This window comes from Arvicanthis niloticus, chromosome 5 (assembly GCF_011762505.2).
Source record: "Arvicanthis niloticus isolate mArvNil1 chromosome 5, mArvNil1.pat.X, whole genome shotgun sequence".
In the NCBI taxonomy this organism is placed as follows: Eukaryota; Metazoa; Chordata; class Mammalia; order Rodentia; family Muridae; genus Arvicanthis; species Arvicanthis niloticus.
Genome location: NC_047662.1, coordinates 13,889,048 through 13,909,460, shown reverse-complemented (window position 1 = coordinate 13,909,460; position 20,413 = coordinate 13,889,048). Strand labels below are relative to the sequence as shown.

The window sequence follows — 20,413 nt, the reverse complement described above, 5'->3', positions numbered from 1 at the left end:
CCTCTGAGTGAAGAAGAAGAGACAAGGCATGGTCCTGTCTCACAGACGTGTGTCCCTGGCTCCTTTGGCTGCCCACAATAACTGTACTCTCAGTCCAGCCAACGAAAAAGCAGAGTCTACTTTAGTCCAGACATTGCTGGGAGAGCGTGAACACTCTGGGTATTCACTGTACAAGAGTTGCCTGGAACCTGAAGTCACCCAAGATTTAAGAATCAAGTCCCTCTGACTCACATGGAATGCTCTTTTATCTGTGGTACATGGGCAATGCCCATTAGTCTACCCTCCCCCAACTCAGTGGACACATGCACTTGGGCGCTACTTTCTGTGCCTCAGTGGAGTGCCAAGCCCTTGCCCTGCCTCCAAGATGATGGAAGTCTCAAACATGTCAGTCCCATGCTCAGCATGGAAGCTGGCTACAGCTGCTTGGCAGCCAATTCCTGGGCCAAAGGCTGAGCTCGAAGTCGTCCACGTTGGTGAGACGGTGGCCGTACCTTCTTCTGGCCCGGGGCTCCCATGCCTTCCGCCTGCACCTGGGTCTCAGGTCTGCAGCTCAGGTTCCCTGCTGTGCCCTTGCTGGCACCACCCAGATCTGGCCCGGGTTCCAGATGCTGGGGGCACAAGGATAACCTGCTCCAAGGCTCCTCTTCTCCAACTCTGCCCTAGGTCTGGAGGCAGGAGGATGACCAAGGTGGTGCGTGACTTCCTGCAGGCCCAGCAGGTGCAGGCGCCCGTGGAACTCTACTCCGACTGGCTGACTGTAGGCCACGTCGATGAGTTTATGACCTTTGTTCCCATCCCAGGCAAAAAGGTGAGCTGATCTCCCAAGACTAGAGTGGATTTCGTGGCCAAGAATTAAAGGCATGCGCCACCACTGCCCGGCAGCAGGCAGTATTAAACCCACAAATCCAAGAGATAAATAGTTCCACATGTAAGCAGTATGAAAAGTATGTTATTTTGCGTTGCCTGTGGGGGACATTCTTATTCAAACCCCCAAACCTCTGCACTCTCCATTCCGCTGCTGAGATTACACTACAGTGCCTGGCTTTTTTTTTTTTTTTTTTTTTTTTTTTTCTCCCCAATAAAATCAGGTCTTCACACTTGTGCAGCAAGGACATTGCCAACCATGCCGGCCTCCGTATAAAAATTATTCTCCTATCCTTTTTTTTTTTTTTTTCTCAAGTCAAGTCTTCCTCTTCGACTCTTACAGCCCTCCTCAGGTTGGACTAGCGATTCATGTGCTCCGTCACACCCAGATAATGGCTGAGTGGTCACAACCGTCCAGGAAATGGGGTTGGGCTGAAGGCTCTGGGGCAGAACGTCCTTTTTGAAATGAAAGGACTGGCTGCCTCTGCATCCTCAGGTTCGCTGCAAACTGCCTGTCCCTTTGGGGAAGCCCGTCCCTGCCACCAGCCCAGGCCACTTTTAGGCCTGTACTTTGACCTGATGATGTTGCCTGGGATATAAACAAAAAAGAAAAAAGAAAAAAGAAAAAAAGAGAGAGACACAGTCAGTCAGTCCCTAAGACAGACAGACCTTCCTAGGAAGCCAGTGGCGCTCAGCATGGAAGGCATGAACCGCTGGGCAGCCATGGCTCTAGTCCCTCTGCCGTTCGTTCGGGCTTCTTCCCCTCCCCCACACACATACACCCCGACAATGTGCCACCCACTGGGGCATTTCTTGCAGGAATTTCGGCTGCTCATGGCCAGTACCTCTGCCTGCTACCAGCTCTTCAGAGAAAAGCAGAAGGAAGGCCACGGGGAGGCCATTATGTTCAAGGGTGAGTGATCACAAGCTCTTGGCAGGAAGCCCCACAGAGTTCAAGGGGACCTTGTCTCTGGGCATCTAGCTGCACCACCAAACCCAAACCAGAGATCACTCAGGGCTGGGGATGTGGGGTTGATGGAGTGCGTGCCTAGCACGAACGAAATCCTGGGTTCGATTCCCAACACTGCATAACCCAGGTGAGGTCCTGCATGCCCACAATCCTATCACTCTCTGATGGGGGGGGCTGAAGGGGCCTAACTCCAAGGTCATGTGACCCTGTCTCAAAAAGGAGAAGGGCAAAGTATGTCTTCGGAACTTATATTTGACAGGGCACCGGACCTAGGGGGGACCAAAGGATCCAGACTGGCATGGCATCTGTACCAGGAGTTTCTGTTTTCAAAACAGTGGGACAGAAGCCAAGACCTCCTCAGATGGTCATGCACTCTTCCGCCAAGCCACATCCCCTTCTGCCCCCAGAATAGTAAAGAGGGGAGAAAAACTGGTGGCCCAGGAAGGGAAGTGGTTTCAGTGACATCATGCCTGCAGGGTCTGGAGTGAGACTCTGTCTCCCTCATAAGTGGGGCAGAGCCAGGGATGAGTTTTGCACCTGAATTAATCATGAGAAAGAGAATCAGCTGGGGGAACCCTGCCAGGCAGCATGGCGAGAACTCCACAGCGCGCCTGCAAGCTTGCGGGGGTAAAATAGACACAATGTATCGGTCATTGTGTTTTATCGTCCAATATATTACATTGTTGCTAATAATCACTACCTTCTCTGTCCCATTAGGCTTTTTTTTTTTCTTAAATTACTTTCTGCCCCATCTCAGCTTAGTATCCTAACATAGTCACTGGTTAATGCTTATGCTGTTGTCCTGTGTCCAAGGAGTGGGACTGGGGTGTTGCCCGTGTCCAGGACAGATCTACTTAAGACTACCATCGTAGCCAGGTAGTGGTGGCACACGCATTTAACCCCAGCACTCTGGAGACAGAGGCAGGTGGATCTCTGAGTTTAAGGCCAGTCTGGTCTACAGAGTGAGTTCCAGGACAGCCAGGGCTGTTACACAAAGGAACCCTGTCTTGATAAACAAAACTAAAACATCATAGAAAGACCGATAAACACTGCTAGCCTTCTGTTTTAGCCTCCTGATGGCAAGTTTTTTTCTGGGTCGGCAGGTGTGAGGCTTGACTTTCTAGAAGCTTCCTATCTTAAGCTTGCCTCAAGTGCTGCCCACACAACCCATGGTTAGACATATTAATGCCATAGGATCACAGGGAGGACTGAGGTGTGGTGCAGTGCAGGGGCAGGGTCCCACAGCCCTGGTCTCTTTGGTGCCGTGACATTACAAGTCTAGGCCAAAGAGCTGACAGGCTATTCCTAGGTCAAGCAAAAATAAAATATTAACGGTCTTAGCACTCAGGAGGCGAGGCAGGAGGTTATGGGTTACAGGCCAACCCATACTACAGAGAGACACTATTTAAAAAAAAAAAAAAATTAAAAGGAAAAAAGTGTTAATCAAATGTACAAGGCTCACAGCCTTGTGGTCCAGCTGCCTGTGTGGCCATTTGCTGTGTGGGGAAGCTTTCGAGAATCATGGACCCTCTGGGACTCAGCTTCTTGGCCTTTAACAGTAGCAGCTACCTCATAAGAACCTGGGGAGGGTGGCTAAATTAATCCACATTAAGCATTTAAAAGATTGCTTATCTAGTGTATACAAGGTCCTGGCTTCTGACCAAAGAACAGACTGCAGGCACCGAGATGTCACTAATCATGCCTAAAGCCTCCAGGCTATGGAGCTGGAGTCAAAGGCACCTAGACTCTCTCCAGGGCAGACACTGAGAACCACAGGAGGGGCGTTTGAACCCTGGTCAGCTGCTAACTGACCAGGGTTCAAATAGGGCACTCAGGGGTCTTCTCCTCCTGCCAGAGAGCGCAAGGTGCCTACACCCCCTTCCTGGCTTAGGAAACTTGGTGGATCTGAAAAAAGGAATGTACATGCCTCCCTGGGTAGAAGGAGATCACCCCTTCCCCTCCCCTCCCCCTCCCTCCCACCCCATCCCCCACTGCCAGCAAGTAGCTCAGATGGGACACCCAGGCAGGCACCTGAGGTTTACTGTCATCCTCTGACCCCCACAGGCCTGGGGGGCATGAGCAGCAAACGCATCACCATCAACAAGATCCTGTCCAATGAGAGCCTCACGCAGGAAAACCAGTACTTTCAGGTACAGGAGTGTGTGTGTGTGGGGGGGGTGACGCTGGAGGGCAGGAAGGGACTGCAAATTGTGTGCCGTCTTGTCAGAGGCTGGTTCATATTGGAAAAGGTCAGGGGCTTGGGGCTTCTAGCCCAGAGAGGCTTCAGCAAGCACCTGCTGGATCTGCTTGCTGTGTTTCTGTGCCAAGAGGGACAGCAGGGCTTAAGGAGCTGCGAGCCCAGCAGGAGAAAGCAGTTGTACCGTAGGCCCAAAGTTCTCAGACAAGTGCTCAGAGCACCGAAACTTCAGACTTGCTGCCCAGACAGTGGTGGCCTGAATCCGTCCCTCACTGGAGCTGACATTCTCATTGAGTCTTAAAAGGTGCACCAGACACTAAACCCAGTGCCCAGGAGAAGTAGCTCAATTGCTAGAGCTCTTCTTGCCTTGACAGAAAACAAGCCTTGGATTCCATTTTATGATAGACCTAGGTTATGCCAGAGGCAGGTGGATCTGAGTTCAAGGCCAGCCTGGTCTACAGTTCCAGGACAGCCAGAGCTACACAGAGAAACCCTGTCTCTAAATAAATAAAGGAATAAAGGAATAAAGGAAAGAAAGAAAGAAAGAAAGAAAGAAAGAAAGAAAGAAAGAAAGGAAGAAAGAAAGAAAGAAAAAAAAGAAAGAAAAGGAGGGCGGGGGAGACACCAAGCAGAGATTTAAAGCAAATGGTCCACTTCACTCATGAGAATGCAGTGTGTTTAGATTTCTAAGTCAGTTTGAAGAGTCAAGAGGCAGAAAATAAAACGGAGGCTGGCCTCAACAGACTGGACTGTTTACTTAAAACAGTGAGGGGCAGACACAGCAGAAAAGGGGTGTCTGTGGGAGGGGGAGGGGGTACTTAAGGTTTATATAGGAGGTTGGGGGAGAGGGAAGTTAAGTTATTAACTCAGGTTAGGTGCAAACCCGGAGTTTCTCTCTCACAGAGTTGTTTATCCAGACAGGGCAGACTTTATGTTTAGAACCTGCCCTGACCTTGCTATCAGGATGTGGGTCACAGTGGGCAACTGAGTCAGACAATGGAAGTGAGGAAAGGGGGCAGGAGTCTCAACACAGGGCCTTGGTCGGGGTTGGGTGGAGTTTGTTCAAAGACCTGTGGTTGTGTGGACTTCAGGCACAGGCTGATCAGGGTGCCCTCTGTGCTCGCTCTATTGGTCGGTATGCACAGGTACCCTCATGGCTGCGGAGGTTCAAAGCTTCACATAAATACCCATAAATTCCTGCACAGCATCCTCAAAAACAGAACTTTTAGATGGCATTTGAACAGGACTCTGCATCTCACTCTGCCTTGGGGTCAACCTGAACTGATGACTGTGCTCAGGGAGTTTCCCAGTACCAGTTTGCTCAGTCATGAGTCACTGTAACACACACACACACACACACACACACACACACACACACACACACACACACACAGACACACACACACACACACACTGTAGTAAGAGCTCTAGAGAAGCAGGGGTATCACAAGCCAGGCAGTTTATCTTACAGCTTTGCAAAGCCCAGCTAGGGGGTGCAGTGATTGACAGCTGAGGAGAGTTTAAGCACTAAGGCCCGCCCCTCCCGGCTTTCCTCATTAGCTGAGTAAGCAGGAGGAAACAATCCTCTGGGGTCACTGGGTCTCTGCCACTTAAGTTTGTCTGGCTTTCAGAGAGGACTGCGCTGAGTTCAGCCTCTGGTTTATGCTTTGTTTTTACAGTTGTCAGGAACGTGGCTGACACAGCTGCTGGATGTAGGCAAGCCCAGCGGCGAGCAATTTTCTACTGTAAAGTTTAAGTTGGGACAGGGTGACTAGGCTAACAGACCTTGGGGTGTAGCTAGACTCGCAAGCATTAGCAGGAGTCTAGCGTTTTTTCTGTTCATTTGTAGCTATGCCTCAAGTCATTTTTGAAAAATGGACCATTAAACCAGGCATAGTGGGGCACGCCTTTAGGCCTAGCACCTGTGGATCTCTGTAAGTTCAAGGCCAGCCTGGTCTATGTGGAGAGTTTCAGGACAGCCAAGGCTACAAAGAGAGACCCTGTCTCAAAAAAAAAAAAAAAAAAAAAAAAGAGAGAGAGAGAGAGAGAGAGAGAGAGATTATTTTTCCCTTACCCCTGGTGGAGAGATGCTGGAGTGGTGACAGGGATACCAGCTAAGCAGGTGACCCCTGACCTCAATGCTTCCCCTTTCCCCCTCCCCCAGCGCTGTCTGGACTGGAACCGTGACATCCTTAAGAAGGAGTTAGCGCTGACTGAGAAGGACATCATTGACCTGCCTGCTCTCTTCAAGATGGATGAAGACCGCCAGGCCAGGGCTTTCTTCCCTAACATGGTGAGACACTCCAGCCTCCACCCCTGGCAGGGTACAGCCAGCCCCAGAAGGGCCCAGCTAAGTTGCTGTGCCACCTCACCTCTGGCACTTACCCTCTCTGAGCTCCTCCGTTGCCTGCTACGGGTGACATGCTTAACCTTGCTTTCTTACTGGGTGTCCCCTGCCCATTACAGATAGGAGAGTGCTTTGCAAAAAATAACACGGCACAAACCAGGCTTAGCTCAAAATCTGTGCCTCAGTTTCCCCACCTCTAAAGGAGGACCCCAATAACACTTCCTACATAGGACTGTAACCCGAGGGCCTTGACACCCACAGGCAAACAGTGGCTGCTCCCTGAACACTCCTTCCCCTCCCAGGTGAACATGATCGTGCTAGACAAAGACCTGGGTATCCCCAAGCCCTTCGGGCCCCAGGTGGAGGAGGAGTGCTGCCTGGAGACACATGTTCGAGGCCTGCTGGAGCCCCTGGGTCTTGCCTGCACTTTCATCGATGACATCTCCGCCTACCACAAGTTCCTGGGAGAGGTTCATTGTGGCACCAATGTCCGCAGGAAGCCCTTCGCCTTCAAGTGGTGGCACATGGTGCCCTGACTGCCAGGGGCCCTGACCTTTCCTCCTCCCCTGCGGTCTCTTGGTCCTTCCGTGCCCTCCCAAGACCTTCCCCTACAAGAAGAGGGTGGGCTTGGGGGATATATGTGCCTTGCTGTCCCCTGGAGAAGGACCTCAGTGTCCACTGAAGCCACCCCAAGTAAGCCCCACCATCCCCCCCACCTGAAACTAGCGGGACGTGTGGTTAGTGTGCAGAGCTCTGGCAGGGAAAATCAGACTTCAACATATCATGTAGGCAGACTGCCCCCCCAGAATTCTCAGCCTCTACGCCAAATCAGAATGAAGGGAGAGAGAAGGGAGGCTCTGAGGTCACCCATCTGACATTCAAGGTAGACCACAAGGACCAGGGCCAGAGTCCTGGTGAACCTTGGATGGTATCATCACTTCAAACTCTCCTCCCCCAGGGCCTCCTGGTGGCTTCCTGCACCCATTCATTCCTTACAGCTTCCAGTACACACTGAGTCCCCACTCCCTGAGGGTCCAATCAGTCAGCTTAGAATCTTCCGGAAATAGGTCTTAGTAGAGTCAAGTTCTTCACTCTCTGTGGATGCATCCTGCCCAAATTTGGAGGGAGGGACAGGTCTCAAACTAGCATCCACGGTCCAAAATTCAGTATATGAAGGTGCTCCTGCCCGTCAACGCTATTTCTGTTCTCTCACCTGGTCCTCACTTCTCTGGCCAGTCCACAGGCCCCTTTCTCCATTGTTCTATTTTGGACACTGCCCCTATTCTGGACATTGCCCCTCCAGCAGCTACACAGTTTCTTTGCCACCAGGCAGATTCAGGCCTCCTGAGAGTAAGAAACAGCCTATCTCTCCCCTTGATGCTGGCCCCAATGTTCAAGGATGCTGGCCGGGCTCCAGCCTCAGTGATCACTTCCCAGCTAGCTACTACTCCAGAGCTGCAATTTCCCAGCACCTGACAAAGGCCTTCCATCCAGATACAGGCAAATTTATCCCCTCTGCTTCAATAGAAAGGCCCCCTAGATCTGTAGAGATGGCTCAGCAATTAAAAATGCTTCCTGCTCTTAAACAGGATCCAAGTTCAGTTACCAACACTCACATCTGTCTGGGTCCAAAACCCTTTTCTGGGCCCTGAGGGCACTGCACATGTGTCCACAAACCTATACACATAAATACATTTTTTAGGGTCTGTGAGGGATGGCCCAGTGGTTAAGAGCACTTGCTGTTCTTGCAGAGTTCCGGGGTTCAGTTCTCAGCACCCAAGTGGTGGCTCACAACTACCTATAACTCTAGTTTCAGGGGGTCCAACGCTCTCTTCTGACCTCCACGGGCTTCTGCACACAGATGGTTCACGTACACACACTCGAGCACACATACAAGTAAAGTAAAATAAATGATATTTAAAAAATTTTTAAAAAATTAAAATAAAGAAGGTCCTTTAAGGCCAAGAAGATAGGAAATATTAATTCTACTTTGAAGGGTTAAACGGTCCCGTTTTATAACCAAAGAAAGGGTTACAGACCTACATTCTTAGGGGAACAAGACTGTTACCTTGGATTATTCCCTCAGCTATGCAGTCAGTGGGTCGTATGCCACTGAGCAGAGGGCAGAGACCTGGACTCTGACAACATAAGCTAGCCAGAGACTCGCTTGTCCCCAACAGACAAAACCGACATCTACATGTCTGTCCTTTGTCCTGGCTGTGGTAGGCTCTTTGGAAACACTACCCAGTATATTCAATAAGTATTCAAGACAACAGTCACTCCCTTCAAGAACTAGGGGTGTGTCCTCTTTTTCATCCAGCTGGGCCTACAGCACCATGACAGGTCAGGTCCCGGAGCCTCCAAAGCTGTCATGTCATCCTCTGTCTCTGGGGATAGTAGTTTCTGCCCTTGAGGGCAAAGCTCCAAATCCAGTCTCCGGCTCCAGAGTAGAGAACACAGGGACCTCTCTGAGGGAGCTGATCTGGAGATGTGGGGTTTTCACATGTGTGGTGTTCGTTTAAAGTGACCTTACTGCTTTTATTTTTATCTCGTTAGGAAGTAAGTGAACACCTCCCACATGGAGGCCGCTTGGCTTTGCAGGTTGTGCTACAATTCTCCCTGTTGGTTGTTTCAGAAATTTCTGGAACTCCAGGACTCAGACACTGCCTGTCCCATCTCAGTTACTCACCCAGTGTGACTCCCTAAGTGTGGGTGCCCCACCCCGTGGGCTCCTTGCTCTTCCCTACCCCCACTGTGTGTGTGTGTGTGTGTGTGTGTGTGTGTGTGTGTGTGTGTTTAACTTAGGCCCAGATGCTTCTGGGCTACACCAGTTCCTGTTTCAATGTTAATTTTGAAATGCTCTGTGAAGGGCGGTGGGGACCGCAGGAAGATGGCGGGAACCAGGAACCAGGCAGTATCAACTTCCTGGAGAAGGAGCCAAGATGGAGACTGAGAAGTGTTTGGGGATTAGCCAAAATAAAGAGCAATAAAATAAGCCGTCCACGGGAAGTTATGTGGCTCTGGGTGGCATTCTTGGCGGCTTCCGAGACATGGTCACAAGTCATGTGGATCACATGTGGCCCCATGGTCATGAAGCTCCTACTGTTCTGAACATAAGGTCCTCGTCAAACTCATCTCAAGGACCTGGCACCCTCCCCATCTCCCGCGCGCACGCGCGCACACACACACACACACACACACTCAGGACTGTCTGTCACATGGCCTCTACCCAAGGTCATGACCAATATCCACAGCAAGGTAATCTGTCATGCTTTAAAGGTGAGTTTCCCCGGATGCACACAATGAGCTAAGCACTTGGGAGCCAGTGAGTTGTCAGCCCAGTGTCTCCAAGAGGAACAGGTCCGGGAATTGTGGAGAATAGAGCATTGAGAGTGAAGACACACGCAAGGGGTATAATTTTGGGGCCAGTTCATCCCAGTGTCCCCTGTGAGCTCTGCAGAGCTGATGGCCCCCCGGGAGTTGATCCCCATGGAGCTCAGGTCCCTCTGCTCCTGACCAGCGGGGCACCGACTCTGGTCCCTTTGGTACTTGATGGGTACAGGTAGTCTATGGTAGCATCTAAAGACGGTTGTGTCTGCTGCGTTAAGAACAACAGAGTTAGGGAGTGGGGCTAGAAATGACTGCTCAATGGTTAACCGCGCTCGCTACTCTTCCAGACAGACCAGGTTCAGGTCCCAGCACCCACATAAGGTGGTTAACTACCACCTTTGTCCTCTGTGGGCACCTGCACGCATGCACACTCAAGTACATACAAGTAAATAAATCATATCATAAATTTGTGTTTAAAGGGGGCAAACTTAAACCCATGAGGTAGCTCACCGGGTAAACGGGTTTACTGTGAGTCCCAGCCTGACTGTTGTCTCCCAGACTACCGTTAAGACAGGAGGAAAGAACTGACTGTACAAAATTGTCCTCTGACCTCCACATGCCTGTCGTGGCCCATGAGTCTACATGCAAAAAGAACATGCCTCCTAGCCAGGCATGATGGCACATGCCTTTACTCATGCCTTTAATTGCAGCACTCAGGAGGCAGAGACAGGTGAATCTTGTAAATTCAAGGTTTATGCAGCAAGTTAGTTCCAGACCAACCAAGGCTAAACAGGGGGGCTCTGTGTCATAAATAAATAAATAAATAAATGCATCAATGAACAAAATCATAAGACCTAAGTGCTCATTAGCTACTAGTGTCCACATATTGATTGGTATAGTTCTAGATTCTTCTCTGCCAGGTTTAGCCCCAACTATGGAAAGGGACACTGTTATTAAATTCCTAGAGATGCCAGGAGTTGGTGGCACATGTCTTTAATTCCAGTACTCAGGAGACAGAGGCAGAAGAGTCTCTGTGAGTTTAAGGCTAGCCTGGTCTACAGAATGAGTTCCAAGACATCCAGGGTTACACAGAGAAACCCTGTCTCAAACGCCAAAAAGCAACAAAAACCAGTCATCTGAGTGCCATAGTTCATCAAAGTTGATTTCTGTAACTCAGAAAGTAGAAATGCACAGTGAACATCAGCCCTTTTCCTTCCAGAAAGTCTTCTTGCCTAAGCTATGGCCATCACCATTGGGAGGGGGGTGGATTTTGCTATGTCACCAATGCCCACTGTCAGGATGACCCCCCCCATCTTGTGAGTAGAAAAACACAGGACCCCTTATCTCTGCCCCCTTTCTCCTTGTAGATCAAGGATATAACTTGATTCTGTCTTTTAATGTTAAAGGTTGTCTCTCAGGGAAGAGGAAGTCCTTATTCTCAGTCATCTCCTCCTCTTCCTCCTCTTCCTCCTTTTCCTCCCCCTCCTCCTCTTCCTCCTCTTTCTCTTCCTCCTCCTCTTCTTTCTCCTCCTCCTCCTCTTCCTCCTCTTTCTCTTCCTCCTCCTCTTCTTTCTCTTCCTCTTCCTCCTCTTCCTCCTCTTTCTCTTCCTCCTCTTCTTCTTTCTCTTCCTCCTCCTCCTCTTCCTCCTCTTTCTCTTCCTCCTCCTCTTCTTTCTCTTCCTCCTCCTCCTCTTCTTCCTCTTTCTTCTTCAACATTAACCCAAACCCATAGGTGCTTTGTATGTCTCTGCACCACATGCATGCAAAGCCTGCAGAAACAAGACAAGGGCATTGGATCCCCTAAAACTGGAGTTCCAGACAGTTGTGAGCCACCGTGTGGGTGCTGGGAATCTAACCCAGCTCCTCTGGAAGAGCAGCCATTGCTCTTAACTGCTGAGCCATCTCTTCAGCCATCTTTATTACAGACATGCTCATGACCCAAGGGGTCCACTTGCTAAGACCACTTCCCCAGGCTATGCTCCGGAAGGAAGCCTTTGCCTTTCTGTCTCTTGTGTATGGCCATTTCAGGTATTTGATCAGCATTCACAAAATACATCTGGGTGAAAGAGTGAAGCGCCTATTCAGATGCCAAGAGGAGAGGAAAGGTCAGCCTGTCTCTTCCTTTCCTAATGTTAACCCCAAAGATTCAAGGAGAAAGGCCAACCACCAACCCACATCATCATGGCCAAAGTAACTGAAACAACAATTTATTAAAGCAAGCGTTTTTATTCCTGTAAACAGGATGCCTCCCAATAAGTGGGGTTCAAGAGGTCAGCCTCAGATATGAAGGCTTTTATAGCTCAGGAGTAGGGGGTTTCCAAATGGGGGGAATAGGGGGATTTACAGAAGTAGGACAGTTGATCATAACAATTTTTTGAAGCAAAGGTGAGATAGCAAGGTGGTCATTGTAGGTAGTCATAATAACCTCTTAAAACAAAGGTGAGGTTGCAAGATGTCTGTTACAACTTCTGAAACAAAGATACAGTTGTTCTTTCCTGGAACAGGCTGTCCAGCACTATCTGTAGTTAAAGTTACAGGCGAAACAGAGGTTTTGTCATAAACAGGAGTGAGCCTAGTGTGTCTTTACTACACAATGGCTTTTAAGCCTAAGATGGAGGCAGGCTGGTTCGTCACTTACTTTCTGTATTTTTATTTATTTATATACTATTTATTTCTTCACAGACAAAACACAGATTTATTAAGGAAAAGTGAGAAAAAAAACTCCCCAGAGTGGGAGACGTTCTGAGTGAGAAATATTCTTTTATTTTCTTCATTTCTGTTTGGATGTTGAGGATTGAACCAAAGGTTTCACACATTCTAGTTAAGTGTTCCACCACCAAGTGACATCCCTTTCCTCCGATTTCCTTTTCTTTTTCTTTTTTTCCAAGACAAGATTTTTTTCTGTGTAGTCCTGGCTATCCTGGGCTCACTGAGTAGACCAGGCAAGCCTTGAAGTAAGAGATCTTCCTGCCTCTGCCTCTGGAGTGCTGAGATCAAAGGTGTGCGCCACCACTGCTCAGCTAGCTTTCTCTCTCTCTCTCTCTCTCTCTCTCTCTCTCTCTCTCTCTCTCTCTCTCCCCTTCCTTCTTTCTTTCTACTTCTGAGATAGACTCTCTAGTCCAGGACAGCCTCTAGTTCCCTAAGTGACCAAAAAACGATATTGAACTTCTGATCCTTCTGCCTCCACCTTCCAAGAACTGAAATCACAGGTGTGGACCACCTGCCCAGTTTAGGCAACGCTGAGAACTGAACCCCAGACTTCATGCCTGCCTGCCTGCCACTTTCCCAACCCCAGGTTTGTGGTTCTGTGGAGCCCCTCCTAACCTGTGAGTCATATGAAAACTCTAAGGGGGTTTCTGGTCCCTCACTGGGCAGTGTCGTTGACACAATAATGGTGACTGATCTTTTTTAAACATTGCTGCCAGAGCAGAATAATGATTCAACCACCACCCTTGGAAAGAACTTAGAGACGTACATTCTTAGTAATGAGCCACCGTCCTCAGGAAGAGTTTGGAGATACAGATTGTTAGTAAAGTTATGTTAAGATGGTTTGTTTTGTTTTGCTTTTTTTTAGTGGCTTTGATGTAGAAACTCTTGGGGAACAATTTAAAATTTAGAAAAAAAAAAAAAAACTTTTGATAATTGAGCAAGGGATGTTTTTGAGGTCAGTGAACAAGAAGAGTGGCAGCCCGACCAGAACTAACTGACGTGGCACTCTTGCTGAAGCCTGGGCTGGTGATCAAAGTGATGATTAACCTCTTGTACCCATTTTTGCTCTGGACTTCCTGATACAATTTAATAAAAAATTGTTAAGGACTAGATGTGCCCCCTGATGATTTAAAGTAGAAACGTCTGGTCAGGTTTTTTTTTTTAACATAAAAGTTTAAATTTGTGATTTTTAAAAAATATTTTTATGAGATTACTCTTTAAGATAAATAATAAAAATAATCGAATCTTTCTTTGTAACTACACATTGCAGCCTGCCCGGAAGAGAAGCAGCCTGAGGAAGTTACTTGCTCGCTTACACTTTGTTAGTCTAGCACACACATCCCTTAGTTACAAGTGCAAATGGTTCTTGGGAATAACTTTTTTTTTTTAACCCATAACACATAAACTATTTGATTGGTATTGGGGACTTTTTTTTTTTAACATATACTCAGTGTAATCGTTCACTTAAAGAAAAATAGAATGTAATCACGGTGTACTGCTTGAAAGATTTTGCTGGGATATACAAGCTGAGGGAAAAAAAATAAAGTAGTTGGAGCTTTGCTCTGTCTACCAAACATGTATGTGTTTGTATGTATGTATGTGTAAACTTTTTCCCATCTGCCGTGTGTGTGTGTGTGTGTGTGTGTGTGTGTGTGTGTGTGTGGAAAATGTTTGTATCTCTTTGGCACTTGCTTCATCCACCAGGTGTGTACGAATGTTTGCTACTTTACCTCGGTGCTGAGCCACGTCCCCTCCTTGGATCCCTAAACATACCGTCCGGCTGGTCTGTGACAGCTGCTGCAGACTGGCTGCCCAGCAAATCCTCAAGGTCTCAGGTCCGTGTCCCTCTCCCTGCCACACCCCCACACCCCCAGTGCTGGGGTCACAGGAGAGTGAGCACAGCCAGGCCTGGCTGTTGGGGATCTGAACTGCACAGCAGATACATTACCATACCCCAGCCTGCCATATGTACCATCTTTTTGAAGGTGGGGTGGGGTGAGAGACAGGGTTTCTCTGTCCAGGGTTTCTCTGTGTAGCCCTGGCTGTACTGAAACTCACTCTGCAGACCAGGCTGGCCTCAAACTCAGATCCACCTGCCTCTGCCTCCCAAGTGCTGGGATTAAAGGTGTGCGCCACCACAGTACTTCTTAATGATTGTTAAAACTGGCTGAATTCTGTGGCAGATTTATTTTCATTCATCTTCCTACCGGTTAGCATAATCCGTCTCTCCTAAGGACATGTGGCTCTCCTTCCCTCCCCTCAGCTGAGTTTCCCACTCTGGCACTCTGATTATCTCCGTTCTTTTGACTAATGCACAGAGAGGTTTAGTAACTTACTCAAGGTCACAACGCCCATGGTTGACAGAAGAGCTTGCACTCCCAAACCTACACTCTTAACCCCACAGCACAAAGGCAGCCCTGCCTCCGACGTTCTGCACCTCACTGATGTGTTTTGCTTCTGACTTCGAGCCACCACGAACCGAATGACTACCATTGTCCCTGTTTACACTGATGCAGCGTCCGCAATCTGAATGAGCGTCCGTGCTTACCTGGAAGATCACATGAACTGCTAATCTGAGAGTATGCCGGAGACGCTGGGTGGGTCACAGTCCCCCAGGAGGCTCTGGGTCACTTGCTAAGTCCCAGCAGCTGAGCTGACCTAAGCTGTGTGAGCCGCGGTCCAGCTGGAGCAGGAGTGGCTCGTGACTCTCTGCTCCGGGAGTTAATTCCATAGAGACTGCTCGTGAAACGGGAGAGCCCCGTTGCCTCACTCCCACTCAGAAAGTATATTTGGAGAAGTCTAATTATATGGTGGGCTTTGTTCAGGATGAAAGAAAGGGGTTTAGATAAGCCTTTTCCAAGGGCAAGTTGGCAACAGCTGTTGGAGAGGGCTGGGCAGCGCTGCGAGCCGGGAGTGCCCCCTGGAGGTCGAGCCGAGTAACTGCAGCCAGCACTTTTCTTAGACACAGTGCCCACAGCCCATTCAGTTGTGTGACCTGGGTTAAGTACTTGACCCTCGGTGGTCTCAACAACAAATGAAGAGCCATAATTCCCACCTGATGGGTTTGCTGTAAGGATTATGGAATAAATGTAGCCAAAGGGTTGCTTACACCCCAACCTTCAGGAAAGCCTCCAAGTGGGGATGCTATCAGCAGCCGTAGCCCCAGGGCACCAGCAGCAGCTGGACAGAATGGCCAGCTTTCATCTCAGCGTCTCTCTAGAGCCTCATATGATATGGAGCGAGTGTACCCTAGCAGTAAAATACCCCAGCAAGAGAGCAGAGGTGTTCCTGGAGAAGTCCGCCTCTTGGCAAACTCAGAAGCCACAGCCCTGCTTGGATGACTTAGCCACAGAAGGGGCTCCTCCTGCTGTAGCCAGAGGGGAAGCTCCAGGGCTGAGGGGACTCAGGCCCAGCCTACCCAAGGGTACCCTGCTTCATGGTGGCATACAGAGTCAGTGGAGGTTTGGGTGCTGGTTAGCTGATCACACGGACTTGCTTTGCCTTTTCTCCATCCCTGACCACCCAGGCTCCGTCTTTCCTTCTATTCTGTTTCCTGAAGAGGCACCAATGCCCTGATGTACTGAGAAAGCCTTCCATGCTGAGTACAGGGAACCAGGGTTGATGAGACTAAGATGCAAAGGAGTCAAGCGAGGGACAGGCTTGGGGCTGTGGCTCACTGGTAGCTCACCCGCCAGGCACACATGCCCGCGCTCAGCTCCCAGGAGTAGAGAGCGGCGTCTCTACCTAAAACGTCCCTATTCTGTGCTCGCGTCGGCAGCACATATACTAAAATTGGAACAATACAGAGAAGATTAGCATGGCCCCTGCGCGAGGATGAAGCGCAAATTCATGAAGCGTCCCACACTTTTTCCTGGGTTCCCCCGCCAAGGCACTGGCCAAATCTGAAGAAGATTACCTGGTCATGATCATTGTCCATGCAAAACTGGTGAACAGCGGATGAAGATACGGAATTCAAAGCTCTAATGGACCTGTTTGAAGAGAAGTGGCTTATGTGGAGTTTACATGGGCCTCTGACGGAAGGAAGCTAATCTATCTAGTATTTTGTGCATTTTACTAAAATGGCAGCTTAACATTGTGTATCTGCTATTGTGATGCCAATGCCGGTGTTGTAAGTGGGAAAATGACCTCTTTGCTTTGTGCTGTGTACACGAGATTTCTGGAAAAGTACAGAAAAACCCTTTTTATGGCTCACACCGCTTAAAAGTAGCTGTCACTCAAACATGGGCTCACAGTTGATCTGCTTTTGTTTTATTCTAAATAAATTGTTTCTTTTAAGGAAAAAAAATCCTATTTTATTTAAGGTGCTCTTTTTAAGATAACTTTTTAGATGTATGTACTTTATTTCTCTGTGTGTGAATGCTGTACCTACATATATGCATGTGCACTGCATGCATGCCTGGTGCCCTTGGGGAATCAGAAGAAAGCATCAGACCACATAGACTTGAAGTTATAGATGGTTGTGAGCCACCACGTAAGTGCTGGAAACTGAACCCAGGTCCCCTGGGGTAAAAAACCAGCAATCTCTCCTCTCATTGCTACAAGGAACCAGCTCACCTTTCTTACACCTCATCCCTTCATCCAGCCAACCCACTTGACTGTATACCTACTGTGTGGGGCATCCTAAGCCAGGCACTTTGGCAATGGAGATGAATTTATCAGCCACTGGCTGTGCTGCAGGCCACTGAGCAGGCTCTGGATGTGGTGGTGAACAAGAAACAGATTCTCACCTTGGCCTGGAAGCTTCCTGCAATCAACATAAAAAATCCAGAAGCCAAAGAGAATCCAAAACAGTTTATATGACCTCCCGATAACTAACTGAGGCAGGAGGATCACAAGTTTAAGGCCAGCTTATACAGCCAGAACCCATCCCCCCCCCAAAAAAAAAAAAAAACAGAAAGAATGAATTCTAAACAGATTTGCTGATAACAATAAATTCAGTGAGGAGGCCAGGCCTTTGAAATGTCCCCAGCTGGGCATAAAGACATAAAGTAGGATGTCTTCAAACCAAGTGTAAGTTGTACTGATGATCTGAATAGAGGATTTTGTTGAGAGTGGTCATGTAGTTATTTTCTACAAAAGGAGAAAGTTGGATCTGAATTTTTGCAAACAGCTGTAAAGGAGAAAAGAGCAGGCAGGTGGCCCACACCTGTAACCCCAGCACTTGGGAGACTTAAGAATTCTGGGCCAGCCTGGGCTACATGGAGAGACCTTGTCAATAGATAAATAGGTAAAGAAAGATAGGACATTCCAGGTCCAAGCTATGGAACTGCACAGAGAAACAGAGGTGAACAGAGAAGAGGGGTGGACAGATGTACCTGGAGGGGTCACTTCGGCTTGGAGGCTGGAGTGGCAGTGGGCGGGATCGTGCCAGCTTCCTAGCACAGACATCGACGCACAGTGGCAGTGGTGAGAGGGGTGGAAATGTGAACATCTCAGGCTGCTGGTGGGACACACCTGCTCTACTTCCAAGGGGAAGTAGAACCATAGAACCTTAGGGAAAAAAAGAGAGACAGAGACAGAGAGAACACAGAGAGATCTGGAATCCACCCCCTTTTTTTGGTTTTTCAAGACCAAGTTTCTCTGTATAGCCCTAGCTGTCCTGGAACTCACTCTATAGACCAGGATAGCCTCAAATCTGAGCTCCACCTGCCTCTGCCTCCCAAGTGCTAGGATTAAAAGTGTGCTGCCAACACCACCTCTTGGCCCCCTTTCTCTGTGGAGGACTGTGGGACAGGTTCTCAGCATAGAGCTGAGGCTGAACTATAGCTAACAATCCTCCTCAGAGCTTCCAATGCAATCCTGAGCTGTGGAGCCCAGCGTGGTATTGTCTTTGCTCCTGGACTCAAGGTCTAGCCCTGAGTGGGTGGGGGGAGGGGAGAAAGAGTCCCTCAAACAGAATTCCCACCCTAGGTTACCCAGATTCACCACTACTCAAAGACTGTCTGCAAATGGGGACAGTTATTCCAATCCATCAGGGTTGTTGGGAGGACCAGAGGAGACTGTTGATGTAAACACATTTGCGGGCGATGAGGTGAGGTGCTGTATAAACACAGGGCGCCCAGCAGCATGTCTGATGAAAGCAATATATCACTCTCTCCATGGATGGCAACCAACCAACCAACCAACCAACCAACCCCAAACCCTGCGGTCTTATGGCAAGGACACCCTGGCAACCTAAGTCAGGAAGAGACCATGAAGACCTTTAAGTCCTATGGCATCTGTGCCTTTCTGGCACCCCAAAGCTCAGGGCGGAGGTAGAGCCGCCCAGGAATTTATTATCTGTCCATAACATTGAGCTTCCCAAATCCCCATGAAGCCCAGGAATGACGCGACTGCAGCGTGTGTGGGCACATTGGCACCAACAAGCCCCTCCATAAATCAAGGTCTCACTTTTGCTGGCTGCCTACTGCTTTTTCCAAGGTGACCTGGGCAAAGTTAAAGGGTGGCCATTCATGTAGGGGTGGCATCTGTCTTTGACATGGTGGCTAAAACTGGCTAAGGAGGCCAGTTCTCTAGAAATATTGCCTGTTGACAATCTGGAGGAGTTACAAAGAAAATGACAGTCTCCCTACAACCTTGGTTGATTTGTGTGGCCCCGAAGGTCCCTTGGGTAGACTAGAAGAACCTATCCCAGTGCTGAGCCAGGCCCCCTAAGAAGCCAAGGCAACCTTGCCATCTGTTGCACAAGACAGCCATACCAGTCATAGAATCTTAAATCAGCTGGCACAACCCCTACTGATTCAGGCAAGGACATTGTAAGTCAGAAGTGTGGAGGGACTTGTCAAAGGTTGCATGGCCTTGAGGTAGCCCCCAGGGGTTCAGGCCTCCCCACACCCCCTTCAGTGAGGCCACCTGGCAGAGAAGCCAGATTCAGGGTGAGTTCTCAGGGACTTGGCTCCTTCTAGCCACTCCTCCTGTCACCATAATTTCTCCAGTGGCTTCTAAGTGAGTCAGAGAGAGGAAGCCCAAGGCTATAAACAGTGCCCTCCCTCTGCCAAAGGTGAGCGGAAAGAAAGAAAATCATTCCTCTGGTAACAGGACCAGCAAAGTCACTGGGTGCCTCAAGAGATCAAGTGACTTGGGGTACCAAGATCACACCTGTCAAAGGTAGTCACATGGGGGGGGGGCCTCTGAGAGAACCCATTAAAAATGCCAGAAAAAGCAGCTCAGGTGACTAAGGAAACTGACAAAATCTGTGGACACAGATCGGTTGGTAGCATGCTTGCTTGTCCAGCATGCCCTACCAAGCATGGTGGCACACAGCTGTAATTCCAGAACAGCTCTGCAGTTCTTTACCTGCAGGAAGATCTGAAGTTCGAGGCAGTGGACAGCCTAAGCTGTATCACCGTCTTTCCTATTGTCATCTTCCTACCGGTGAGAGAGGAATTAGGTGAGCAGCTCGCCCACTTACCACAGCATCCCAGAACCTGGCGCCAGCCACACAGTAGGTGCCCTTCCTGATTGCTTTGGGTTTGGTTTTGTGTGTTTCGAGACAGGGTCTCAAGTATCCCAGATGGCCTCCACCTCACCAAGTAGCCGAGGCTGAGACTGATTCTCCTTCTGCCTCCATATGACAATTGCTGGGATTCCGGGCGTGCAACTTATGTACATATTTATGAATAAGTGGATGAGCGACACCTTTGTCATTCATCTTTGTGATCGCCTCAGTCACTCGACAACTGTCCCAATCAGGTAGGGACTGACCGGTTCTCTAGACCTAGCACAAAACTGATCAAACAAGAGTGACAGGTGATTGACAGACACCACTGCAAGCAGCGAGGGGTTAAAATCACAGCCACCAGCAAAATAGGAAAGCTCCGCCCCTCCTGGCCTTTGCCCCGCCCCTCCACGCTACCCTCCATCTCTCCCGCCCCTCAGACTCCAGAGGTCACCTTTGGAACCTAGGAAGCCCAACGGGCATGCGCCTTACTGGCCGCTACTGCACATGCGCGCTTCCTGTCCGTTTGCTCGCCAA

General features: G+C 49.2%; 1 protein-coding gene, 1 long non-coding RNA gene and 1 other non-coding gene across 5 annotated transcripts in view; 2 read left to right on the top strand and 1 right to left on the bottom strand.

Annotated features, from left to right (window-relative positions):
• The window catches only part of Padi2 (peptidyl arginine deiminase 2), a 41,944-nt gene extending 32,557 nt beyond the window's left edge, over positions 1-9,387 (top strand). Inside the window, exons 12-16 of the mRNA XM_034503267.2 lie at positions 664-808; positions 1,684-1,777; positions 3,899-3,984; positions 6,196-6,324; positions 6,681-9,387. Of these exons, the coding sequence (XP_034359158.1) occupies positions 664-808; positions 1,684-1,777; positions 3,899-3,984; positions 6,196-6,324; positions 6,681-6,914 (688 nt within the window). The 3' untranslated portion in view covers positions 6,915-9,387. The remainder of the gene's footprint in view (positions 1-663; positions 809-1,683; positions 1,778-3,898; positions 3,985-6,195; positions 6,325-6,680) is intronic.
• LOC143442305 (uncharacterized) lies at positions 807-20,311 on the bottom strand. Of its 3 annotated transcripts, XR_013110352.1 has the most exons (5): positions 19,850-20,311; positions 17,754-17,928; positions 17,046-17,182; positions 14,966-16,406; positions 807-1,453 (listed from the first exon to the last, which is right to left on the bottom strand). It is a non-coding gene; the product is annotated as an uncharacterized LOC143442305 (long non-coding RNA). The 3 variants fall into 3 exon arrangements; XR_013110353.1 differs by having other exon boundaries at positions 17,042-17,182; positions 17,754-20,311; XR_013110351.1 differs by having other exon boundaries at positions 17,754-20,311.
• On the top strand, positions 16,180-16,286 carry LOC117709771 (U6 spliceosomal RNA). The gene has a single exon (XR_004606989.1). It is a non-coding gene; the product is annotated as a U6 spliceosomal RNA (small nuclear RNA).
• Positions 20,312-20,413: the final 102 nt, after the last annotated feature.